The 12,978-nt window shown below is 40.3% G+C and overlaps 1 protein-coding gene across 1 annotated transcript in view; it reads left to right on the top strand.

Annotated features, from left to right (window-relative positions):
* The window catches only part of vegfc (vascular endothelial growth factor c), a 102,839-nt gene extending 93,389 nt beyond the window's left edge, over positions 1–9,450 (top strand). The window contains exon 7 of the mRNA XM_085275834.1: positions 7,907–9,450. Within this exon, the coding sequence (XP_085131960.1) occupies positions 7,907–8,015 (109 nt within the window). The 3' untranslated portion in view covers positions 8,016–9,450. The remainder of the gene's footprint in view (positions 1–7,906) is intronic.
* Positions 9,451–12,978: the final 3,528 nt, after the last annotated feature.

The raw sequence follows: 12,978 nt of genomic DNA, 5'->3' as shown, positions 1-12,978 counted from the left end.
ATATATATATATATGTAGTATATATATATATATGTAGTATATATATATATATATATATATATATATATATATATATATATATATATATATATATAGATAGATAGATATGTAGTATATACATTGGGTGAATGTGCAGTAGTAGCAGCAAGCAGGTGAATTCTGTACATTAATATGAATAGACAGCTGACTATTTTACAGGATAGACAATATAAACATATTTAAAATTAAAGGAATTGAAATGTACATTGTGCCTTGGTTTAGTGTCTGGAAGAGTCCTGACTCAGTCAATTATAGATGATGTGAGAGGGCGGGTGTGTGTGTTTAGGGCACGGATGGCTTGGGGATAGGAGTCTCTCTGTCCTTGCCCGGAAGATGCGGAGCCTTCTACCAGATTGCAGAAGATGGAACAGTTTGTTGCCAGGATGGGACGGGTCCTTCAGTATCTGCGCTGCTCTAGTCCGGCATCTCCTGGTGTAGGTGTCCTGAAACGGGGGGAGAGCAATCCTGCAGCAGCGTTCTGCTGTACGGATCACTCTCTGGAGAGCTTTTTGGTCCTTCACACAGCTGTTCCCAAACCACGATGTCATGTTCTGTGTGAGGATGCTCTCCACAGCGCCTGTATAGAAAATCCTGAGGATCTTTGGAGAGACCCTGAACTTCCTCAGTTGTCGTAGGTGATACAGGCGCTGCCTAGCCTTTTTGGTCTGGACCTGAATGTGGGCAGCCCATGTCAGGTCTGAGGAGATGTGGACACCAAGATACTTGAAGGACTGCACCCTCTCCACTGGAGCTCCATTGATGATAATGGGCTTGTAGTCTCTGTGCTGACCCCTTCTGAAGTCCACCACCAGCTCCTTGGTCTTGCTGACGTTCAGCTGGAGGTGGTTGTCCTGGCACCACGATGCCAGATTCTTCACTTCATCCATGTAGGCCGTCTCATCGTTGTTGGAGATGGCACCCAACACCACTGTGTCGTCAGCAAACTTCACAATGGTGTTGGAGCCATGGGTGGCCACACAGTCTGAAGTGTAGAGGGAGTAGAGCAGTGGCGAGAGGACACATCCCTGAGGTGCTCCTGTGTTGATGGTGATGCTGTTGGAGAAGCACCTGCCCACCCTCACCACCTGAGTTCTGCCAGTGAGGAAGTCCAACACCCATGCACACAGACGGCTGTTAAGTCCCAGATCCCTCAGCTTTGTGAACAGTCTGCAGGGCACTATTGTGTTAAACGCTGAACTGTAGTCAACAAACAGCATTCGCACATAGTTACCCTGTTTCTTGTCCACATGGCTGAGAGTGGTGTGTAGGACGTGGGCGATGGCATCCTCTGTGGATCTGTTGGATCTGTAGGCGAACTGCAGCGGATCTGTGGTGTCTGGGATGGAGGAGGAGATGATGTTCTTCAGCAGCCTCTCAAACACCTTCATTACTACCGAGGTCAGTGCAACTGGCCGGTAATCGTTCAGGGATGAGGGTTTGCTGTTCTTGGGCACAGGAATGATGGTGGATCTCTTGAAGCATGTGGGGACCACAGACTTCGCCAGGGACTCGTTGAAGATGTAAGTGAACACACCTGCTAGCTGGTCAGCACAGCAGCGCAGCAGACGGCCGGTGATGCCGTCTGGCCCCGCCGCTTTCCTTGTGTTCACTCTCCTCAGTGCCGCTCGGACGTCATGCTCCGCGATGCTGGTCACCGGTCTCTCGCTGATGACGTCACTGTCCTCGGTAGTCAGGCGGTAGATAGCATTAGCTGCCTGGCTAACCTCGAAACGGGCGTAGAACTGATTCAGCTCGTTGGTGAATGCAGAGTCCGCGTTGATCAGCGCAGTGTCCCTGGCTTTGTAGTCCGTAATGGTGCGTAGTCCATGCCACATACTCCGTGTGTCGCCCTGGTGGAAGTGGGACTCCACACGTTCCCGGTACCGGCGTTTGGCATCTCTCACCGCGCGCCGCGCGCCGTATGAGGCCGCTTTGTAGGCGCTCATATCGCCAGTGGCGAGACCCGCGTTGTAGGAGGCGGTCCTGGCGTTTACTGCAGTGCGGATCGATCTGTCCATCCACGGTTTCTGGTTTGGGAATGTGGTGAGAAGATGGTCGTTCACAGTGGACGTAAATGGCTTCTTTCACTCCTCTTTCAAACTCATCTGTCCTCTCTGTCCAAAATGTGAATATTGGCATCCTCGAAAGAGTGACCTTTGTCCTTTAGATGAAGATGGACTGAGTCTTGTCCTGTGGAGGTGGCTCTTCTATGTCTACATTGTTAAGTTTCTAAACACAAACTTAACAATGTAGTGTATGCTGTACAGTGTATGGCCAGCCCTCTACATGCAATAATAAAAGCTTTCTTTTCTATTTTCTGGTCAGTGTTTTGTGACTCCTCACTCCTTACCTTACTGACTTGGTAGGTGAAGCATGCTAGTATAAACATTTTAGCAAATTTACTGTATGTACCAAGTATTTTTTAACTAATGATGTACTTTGCAATTCATTTTTTTCACTTTCATGGAAAAGATCTCTACAGCTACACATAAATGCACACACTCAAACCTTCAGGATGTTAGTGGCACTGTGTAAGGCACTGATCCCACACCAGTATGTAGGGGTTTGTTGCAGTACAACGGTGTGTAACACAAGACCCTAGTGTGCTAATGACTTCTCCTAGCTGTCAGTTAACCATTTCCTCTATGGCACAGGAGGAAACGTGCACACATACACACACATCCTTCCATCTGGTCCACTTTCAACCCACTGTGACCCTGTCTGAGTGTGATTTATGAGTAGAACATAACAGTAGGAATCTAGTGTCTGGGATCTGATCATTATGCATATGTAACTATGAACATGCGTCTAAAAGAAATTATGCTTGTCCATTTGAACTCATCTGTGTATTTCAAAGGGGCTTTATTGGTCGTATTAAGTAACAGCAACTAAATATTCTGTCATTCACCACGTGAGACCCTGTGCAGCTGAAAAAGCATGGGCGATTGCAGAATTTATAATGATAAAGTATGTATAATAAAGGATTAAATCATTGTTTGTTCCTTAAACTTCCTTGGCTACAAGGCTTGTCTGTCTGTTTGGACAATGAGGCCTACGTTTTAGGTTATAGTCAACCAAACATGAGCTAGGACATATCATTTTAAGATATGTAAGCTCTTTTTCTGTTGCCAATTATGACTGAGAAATGAACATTTTTTTTATTTCCAAAATAGCTAAGTAGTCAATTATTTGACTTTTTTCTTATTAGGCTAAAAAAAACTCCAGATAATTTCAAAGAAGATTAATTGCATCAAGATGGAAAGTAAGAAATTTAAACATTCACATTGTTCTGTTGTGTTGAAAGCTCTGGTAAATCTGGCATTGGCTATAAATCATTTGGTAACTCTAAAGGGAGTAGTTTGGGCTACTATTTGTAACCTTTGACCTTTTTAACATACAGGAAAGTGTTTGTCTTAAAGCCGTGTTGGCTGAAGTGAGAACTTGCAGGCTTCTGGGACACAGAACACAGAACATTTATTACACATATGTACAGGGATATATACAGTCCCAATCAAAAGTTTAAGACCACTTGAAAAAAGGCTAAAAAAAAAATCGTATGGTTGGATCTTAACCTGCAACAAGAAGAAATGGGAGTGCGACAAAACATTTTTTTGAGCATGCAATTTATTGAAAACAACGCTTAAACTGAAACAGGCTGATTAACAGCTGATCAAAAGTTTAGGACCACATACCTTTAAAATGTCAAATCTGTGCAAAAATGTGCCACTGAACTGACGGTTTGGACTTTGCAAGAGAGCACCAAAGATGGGACACTGAAAGGTGAAAGAAAGTTTTATTCTCTGATGAGAAAAAAATGTAACCTTGATGGTACTGGTGGTTTCCAGTGTTACTGGCATGACATGCAGATCCCACCTGAGATGTTTTCCACACACCACAGTGGAGGTGTTTTCTCTTTCAGTGGAACAATAGAGCTTCAGGAGGTGCAGGAGCATCAAACAGCTGCTGATGTTGCAGATGTTGCAGAGAGCATCCGTCATGACTGTGTGGTAACAACTGGGTTTTTAAACAAGACAACGCTACAGTACACAATGCCTGCAGGACAAGGGACTTCTTCCAGGAGAATAATCACTCCTTTGGACCATTCTGCATGTTCCCCTGATGTAAATCCAATTGAGAACCTTAGGGGATGGATGACAATGGAAGTTTGCAAAAATAGACAACAGTTCCAGACAGTAAATGCCCTTCATGCGACTGTCTTCACCACTTGGAGAAATGTCCCCACTCACCTCATGGAAACGCTTGCATCAAGCATGCTGCAACAAATTTTTGAAGAGATCAACAATAACGGTGGAGCTACTCATTACTGAGGTCATGTTTGGAACTTTGATTTCTGTTTTGGGGGGGTTGTTAAAAATGTTTTGTCTCACTCCCATTTCTTCTTGTTGCATGTAGAAGCTCTACTTAAAACACTGTTAAGATGCAACCATGCAAAATATGATATTTTTTTTTGCCATTTTTCAAGTGGTCTTAAACTTTTGATTGGGACTGTATGAGCCCAAGTATATTTGTAGATATGCAGTATATTGTGAACTCCAAACATGGTGAGTATTATGGCATCCAAAGAGTTTAGCTTTGGTCACATCCTACCAGACTGTATTCTCCCAGTATTTCACAGGCCTATCTAAATGTTGTTCAGCTAAATTTAAACCCCCTTCCACATCCCTTTTGTTCTTTAGCAATGGAGCCTTGCATAGTGAGCGTGCATACAGGCCATAGCAACTAGCATATTACTTATTGTTTTCTTTGAAACAATTGTACCTGCTGATTCCAGGATTTTATGTTGCTCACCACAAGTGATCCTTAGTTCTTGGACAACTCTTCTGATAATTCCTTTTAAACCCTTTGTCTGAAATCTTGCAGTGAGTACCTGGTTGTTGCCGGTTTATAGTAAAATGATGTTCTTACCACTTCTGAATTATGGCTCTTTTAATAGTTTTATGGAAAGAGAAATTCTTGTGTAAACATTGCCATCAGTATGCTTTGCAAAACTAAGGTTGAAAAGGTCTTGAGAGATGGCCTTGATTTTACCCATCATGAGCTGTTTCTTGTGTCTTGGTAAAGAGGCACTTTTTATAGGCCATTATTTGGAGGCCATTAGACAGAACCAGCTGATTTTAGTTCTGATAATAAATTTCAGCCGGTGCCATGATTTTCTGTGCTTTTTTGCACCTCCCTTTCTTTGTGTGTTCAGTACCTTTTCCCTATGTCATTTCTAATTATTACACATAATTTATGGACATCTATGGTTTGATTTTGTTATGTGCGGATTGGATGGGTTGTTATTGACATTAGGAAAAAATGTCATGTCAATAGAAAAAAGTTGACATGCTCATTTAGTTACTTTGAGCATGCCATACAGTTATTTAATTTTACCCACTATGTGTGTCACATATCTCCCCATCTGATTGGTTAACCATCACCATTTTGTCCATCTGTATCTGGAAGTCCCATAGGATCTTAGCACGGTCATTCTCAACCACCCGTTGGGGTGTCTCCCATTTTGACCTCGGGACTTTCAGGCCGTATTCGGCACAGATGTTATGCCAGCCACTTGGTTATGGCATTCCATGTATTTCCTGCCTGCAAGCATCTTGCGCCCTGCTGGGTGGATCCCAGTGTCGATGGATCTTGTGCTCAGAGCTTGTTCCTGTTCTACCATAGTTAGTCCCTACGCGCTATCTTTCAGTCCAGCTTTGTTCAGCCACTGGTAGGATTTCTGGATGTCAGTTATTTCCTATATCAGCTGGTGGTACATACCGTGCAAGGGCCTGTCCTTCTATGATGGTTCTTCTCCTTGCTTCTCTTATTTCTCAGGTTTCTGCTGCCTGAGGTATTTACTAAGCACACAGCCGATTGTGGTGATCTTCATGGATGTTTGTTGTCTCATCCTGAACAGTGGTTCTGAGACTCACTAGTCCTTCCATTTCTTATGGGGTGACACTCTCCATGGGTGGTAAGGAACTTCCTTCTCTTGATGTCAGTGGCTTCTATCTCCTCCTTCGGCCAGGCTATCATCCCAGCAGGGTACCTGATCACCAGCAGGACGCAGGTGTTGATTGCCCAGATCTTTTTCTTCCCATTCAACTGACTCCTCAGGACTTGCCTAACCCTCTGCAGGTACTTGGTGGTTGTGGCTTTCTTAGTAGCCTCTTTGTGGTTCCCATTTGCCTGTGGTATTCCCAGGTACTTGTAGCTGTCCTCGATGTTTCCAATCCTTCAGTCTGGTAGTGCAATCCCCTCAGACTATGTTCCCTCTCTTCGTTACCATCTGACTACAATTCTTCAGTCCGACATTCCAATTTTATTGCTGTAGATCCTAGTAGGTTATATCACTGAATCGATGTTCACTCTTGGTATACAGCTCGATGTCATTCATGTAGAGGAGCTGGCTGACAACTGCTCCATTCTGTAGTCAGTATCCGTAGTCAGTAGGGCTGGGCTATATCATACAGTTCACGGTAATACCGGTATAATTTTGTGCAACGATAAGAAAATGAAATATCGAGAAATCGAGGGAAAACCAACAACACACTCGGCAGAACATTATGTTATTTACACGGGTGCACATAAGTGGTCCGCGTGTGCGCATTTGCTGTCAAAATAAAAGACGCGCACCAGATAAGAAGTTGCAACGCGAGTTTGCGTCCATATAAAAAGCACTGTTTTTGTCCGCTAGAGTGGGATTTTCAGGGCACATTCTGCACCAAATCTCTGTGCGTTCATCATTTGTTTGAAGCCAGCTCACCTCCTGCAACCACTTTTCCGAGAATACGCGCTTCTTTTGTGGTTCGGACTCCTGACATTTCTTTGGAGGTGGAGGAACATCACAGTAATTGCTTAAAGGAGCTTCTTCGACATCTTTAAGAGTTCTAAACAAATGTCTGTCCTCCTCCAGAAAATCCTATGTATACAAACACGCGTTGCAACTTCTTATCTTGTGCGCGTTTTTTATTTTGACAGCGAATGCGCACCTGTGGACCACTTATGTGCAGCCCTGGTTATTTAGCTTGTCATATCGCAGCCACAGAAATTCTTTTGTCCATGAAACCATAAAGCTGCACTTTCTTTTTGCCTTATAGTCTGATTTGTCATAACTTCTCCGTTTTGTGGTAAGCTTTTCTTTGGCTGTCACTTCTTCACCCTGACCTGTCTTATTTGGCTCAGCAGAACTAAAATATATATGCTGCTGCTTTTACACACACGCACTCACATAATGCTCAGCGATTCTCTGCGCGATCAACCTCTCACATGTTTAAGCTGCGGGAGATTTCACTTGTCATGTTTGCATAGTAAGCTAACGATTGATAAGACGATGTCAGAGGAATTGGTGCGCAAATTATCATCACTCACAGATCAGTGCTGTCGCTCTCTATACACAGTTCGCGCGATTGCAAAGTGAAAGCAAAAAACAAGCGCAAATTCAAACGCGATTTCAATATGTCACATATTGACAGTGGCTCACCGATGCCAATGACATAATTACCCAGCTACATTTCCGAAAGAATGCAAAAGCATTGACATATATTTTTCCTTCCTATGATAGGCCGACGGGCAGGGCAGAGATAGATTTTGGTAGCCTGACTGGAAAAATCGCTAGCCCCGGGACGTTGGGCTAGCGATTTTGCGAGCCCTGTTGTATATATGTGTATATATACATATATCTATATATATATCTATATATATATATATCTATATATATATGTATCTGTATATATAGGCATGATATATGCCTATGAGTGTATGTAAACAGCTAACTAAAACTGTACAATACATATCCTGACCTACACTGGACTGTTAGTGGTTTTGAAGCTAATCCTGTCCTGTCTTTTTTTTTTTTTCATTGCAGTTGCGTCAGGCCTTCCTGTGAAGTAAGAAGGCGAAGGTGTGAACCAGATTTCTTCTTCAGCGATGAAATATGTCGCTGCGTTCCATCCCACTGGAGAAGGATAGACTAACCTCCATGCTATGGGACATTAACAAGATTATATTAAACTTAAAAAACAAAAAAACTATTTATCACCCATTCTCCTCAGATCTACTGGTCATAAGTATCCCTATTAGATGTGGGGGCAGCTACGTGTGTGGGCCCTAAAAAATGTGGCGAAACCTTAGTGATTAGGATGAAGATATGGGAAACTGATGAGTTGAAGGTGATAAATGCACTGATTTTGATATAAAGATATTTTTATGGGAGACTGATCTGAGATGAACATTGGAAGGAAAGACACTTTTTCTAAGATACTGTCTAAGTAATTTCTCTTAAAATATTTGAGGGGTTTTTGTATCAATTATGTCGCAGTATTCTTATGTCAGATATTGATTATATAATTTATTAAAGGTTATTTTTCAACTTTCTTGCAATTTCTGTATTTTTCATAAAAATACACCGATCAGTATTTTTGTATCATATAAAATATATATGTGAAATAAAGTATACTGAATGTTATATATTGTTAATTTAGGTTGTTATCCAGTCTGTTATCTCAGCTTTCACAGCAGAACAGATCACCAGTTTATTGCTGGGCTAACACAAACAGACAGACAGCCTTAAATGTTCATAGTAACTGGTAATTTTAAATTACATAGCATGAATGTCCTATGGGAGGATACCCGGAAGAAGTCCACACTGTTCCAGTGAGAACACTCAAACTCCACAAATAAGCTCTCTGGCAAACCATAGTGGCAGCGCTGTGTTATTATTACAATGTCTAAACACAGACATTATGATCAAGAACCATGTTTTTCCAATTACAATAGCTGCAGCTAGTGACTCTGAGGATGCAAGGCATGTTTGATAGATATTATGTAGATATTTTACAGAGCAGTTGTTTGAGCCGTTTACACAGAAATGAAATGTAAACTGTATACTCTGGCAATGGCATTTATTCTGCCCGTATCTAATCAACGTACTCTGAGTAGATCTTGTGAGGAGGATCACACTTATCTCTGTCTTTTCTGTTATTTAGAAATCCAAATCCTCTTGATTCTATAAAAAATGAGCAGAGAAAAAGCCAATTTGCAGGTTCACAGTTTGGGCAGGGATTGCCTCTGGGGCTCGGCTTTCATTTCAAACTGTCAACATATTAGGTCCAATCGTCTGAAATGCTCATTTTACAGAAAATGAAGGGAAGAACCACTTATCTCTTCTGCACAAAGTTTTATACCTGGTCATCTTTTCTCCCTGCTTTCTAACTGGATGTCACATCCTCTGAGTTGACACCTCACCTATGATGACATCCAATCACATCTAATCACCTGATTTCCAGCCACACCTTATAATCTGACTATCTGACTTTTCCGCATGCATAATTTAAAACAAAGTTTACATTTTAAAATCACATAATCACATTTTCTTCTTTTCTATGTTTTTCTTAACATAGAAAATTCCGTTATCCGAACATTTAGTCACATAATATTATATTTTACTTCATGTTTCATTAAGCTCATACAATTTATCTTCAATTAGATCTATCCTCAGTTCATTCTCACATGAAAATCGATTTCTACATAATCTCCTTTTAATCTAGTTATATAACAATACTTTCTTTTACTTGTCTTTGAAACTGAGTTTGTTGATCACAATATGCTCAATACAATTTCTTTTATTAAAATACATACATTTAAAAAGTCATACATTGTTTTAGATTAGTGGCTCTTTGGTGTCGCTCAATCACCCCGCCCATCCTTCCAAGGCCGTCTTCACACAGACTCAGTGTGAGGCCTATCCTAGAGTCATTACTGTATTTCTCTTTTTTGTTATATCTGTTAAATCTATACCTGGTTATTCTCTGATCTAGATTAAGCAACTAAGCATCAATTAACTATGAGCAAAATCACATTTGAAGTATTGTTCTATGTTCAACAATTGCGACACTTAATACCATTTCTCTTGTCTTATCTTTCATATTCTTGCAGCATTACACATACACTAATCTACCTAGGTCAAAGCTGGATCATGTCTATGCACACGAAATCCAGAAAGAATACTTTTCATTACTCAGTTCATTTTTCATTTAACTTTTATTTTATCTTTGATTAAAAATAAAGTATAAATTATTTACTATTAGCAAAGGAACTTCCAAAAACCCAAGAGTTACATTAAAAAAAAAAACGCAGACCTCAGTTAGCATATTAAATGTTGAAGTCAATTCAATTTTATTTATCCATCCATCCATCCATCCATCTTCTTCCCCTTATCCGGGGCTAGGTTCCGGGAGCACCCTAAGCAGAGAAGCCCAGACCTCCCTCTCCCCGGCCACGCAAACGAAGCCTACACATCATTGACGACGAATACCATTGGGTATACTGAATACTCTGCATCTTGGAGAAGATAATAACGCAATGCTGGCCTCTTTTAAGTTGCCAGACTAAGTATTGACTGGACCGGAGTTGAGTGTAAAGAAGCGAATTTGAACTTGAGAGAACAGACTTAAAGAACTTGTGTTATTACGTTTTTATTTGTATAAATCCTACCCATACCTACTTTGTAGTGGCATTTAAAAAATTTTTTACATTTGATTTGGTTTGGAATCACCGTTCATTTTTACTCAGTAAATGTAGTCTTTTAAGTTGTTTATTGTGCTCCTGCATTGCAAAATATAGTGAGTGTTACAAACACTGTCAAAGCCTCCAGTTATTTCCTTGTAATCTCACACCTTTAATGCCTACCTCTCGAACCTAAACACTGATCCATTCTTTTGTAGCAACACTGTACAACACTGTAGAAGAAAGTTTGAATAAAGTTAAAAAAGCAAAGCAACAAAGGATTTTTGAGTTCACTCCAGTAAGGGCTATAATGTTGTGTCGACTTAAGTTTAAAAAATAAAAAATGTGGCATAACATTATGACTGAACTATATATATATATATATATATATATATATATATATATATATATATATATATAATATAGAAATTGACAACATGCGACAACAGCACTGCATATTTTTAGTTAAGAGAACATTACTTTTAACTTAAAGTATTTTGTTAGTTTAGCTTCACTGCTCGATAGTTAAGTATATTCAAAAATCTTTTGCTGTGTTGCCCTTATTTTTTAGTTAGAAACTGTACAGTTTTGCTGTGGACAAGCTGAAACAAAAGGACCATGAAAAGTTTTCCACAATGGGCTTTTAAATATCAAAATTTGCAAACTTTTCTGTAAACCAAAAATACCATTTCTATTAGGTCTACATACATCCTTAAAATGAGTTTTTCTAGCAATACAAAGTCCTGTGTCACCCCTAAAGTTCTGCCATGTAAAGTGAATAAAAAAAACCCCAACAACCTAAGAACACCTATTTGATAGTACATGAAAGCAAAACAACAACAAAAAACCCAACATTAAATTCTAATACATCCTGAACGCAGAACCAGACATATCGGCTAGCATGTTACAATAAGCAAATACACATCTACTAAAGAAGGGGTATGAATTAGGAACCTCCTCCTAGTTGTTGGATCTTTCATAAGTACTTCAATAATAACTTCAAAGTCAACAGTTACTTTTCTGTATTTTTCTGTGTTGGAATTACATTTAAGAAGAAAGAGACAATTATGAACAACTTATTACATAATAATTCAGGCCCAGTAACTATTTTGGACTTCCTGATTTATTTCACACTCGTTCTCTAGTAACTACATTCCATTGGAATGGTATCGTATGTCGTATATATTATCGCATCTAACTGTATCCTAACCCTGGATGATCTGACAACAAAACGAAGTTGCTCAAAGACCACAGGTAGCGTGACTGACCATTCCTGAATAAAACTTTAATATTTTACCCTTCAGTGTAGTGCACATGAAAAGCTCTGCAACAAAGTTAAAAAGATATTACCTCAACAAGAACTGCTAAGATACCAAATAAAAATGCCATTACCAATATGTTTTATCTTTACAATATCAAAATGGGACATTTCTGAAATATTAGTCAGATATTGCTTTTTTTCCATTCTAGAATGAACATAGAATAAATAACTGCAGTGTATGCACTAAGATTTCATCATTACTTTATTGACCAAGTCACAGTCAAATCATATCACTTGGTCAGTAAAACAAAAAGAAAAGAAAAAAATCCAGCATGAGAACAGGCTTTGTTATCATGAGCACTTTGCTGACAGGCTATTTCAGCAAATGATTCTTTAACGTCTTAACCCAGGCAGAGCAATGGGTACCAAGACCAATGAACACCCTTTGAATTACTTCAAAAGTCCTCTGGATAGTCCACATTAAGTGCATAGATGAGTCCAAACAAAAGGGCAAATACAGTTTGAAAGTCACAGACATCATCCAGGACAATCTGCTTTTCAATAACCAGGGCAATGCTTCATATTGTCCCATCATCTTGTCAGTATCCCGATTTCAGCTCTCTTGGCACACATATTTTGGTTCTGTATGGATGTATGCAGCTGCACAGCACTCTTAACTAATGCTCTGTGGGTTATTGTCGGGAACAGCAAGCAGCGCAGATGGTGCAGGAAGAGGAAACAAAAGTGAGGATGCAGAGCTGGCTATTGCATCCAGCTGCAAAAATAACAGCACAAATCCCTGCCTCCATCTTCCTCACCGACGCCAGAACCCTCGCAAACAAAACGAGGAGCTACAATTAGAGATTTAGTACAACCGCTTTGTGCTTTGTCTCGAAGTCTACTGATTGTAACTAAATTCAAAATCCATCCAAACATCCGCAGGCCATTAATGGAGTTACTGGGCTGGACATTACACTGCCAGGACTGCAACAAAGAAACCAGTAAGGGAAGGGGTGGTAGGCTCTGTGCTTATGTGCTTCAGGACTGGTGCCATAATAGAAGAAATATAGACAGTCACTGCTCACCTGACTTAAGCTCACCTGACTCAATCACCTCCAACTTATCATCAGCAAACAGCAAAGAGAGCACCCAGAGGGCATCCATATTGTTCC

Source organism: Mchenga conophoros, linkage group LG6, assembly GCF_057382185.1.
Source record: "Mchenga conophoros isolate Kocher_MC1m ecotype Shallow Benthic linkage group LG6, M_conophoros_male_GT1.1, whole genome shotgun sequence".
Classification (NCBI taxonomy): domain Eukaryota; kingdom Metazoa; phylum Chordata; class Actinopteri; order Cichliformes; family Cichlidae; genus Mchenga; species Mchenga conophoros.
Note: the sequence above shows the minus strand (reverse complement) of the source record. Positions and strands in the feature narration are given on the sequence as shown.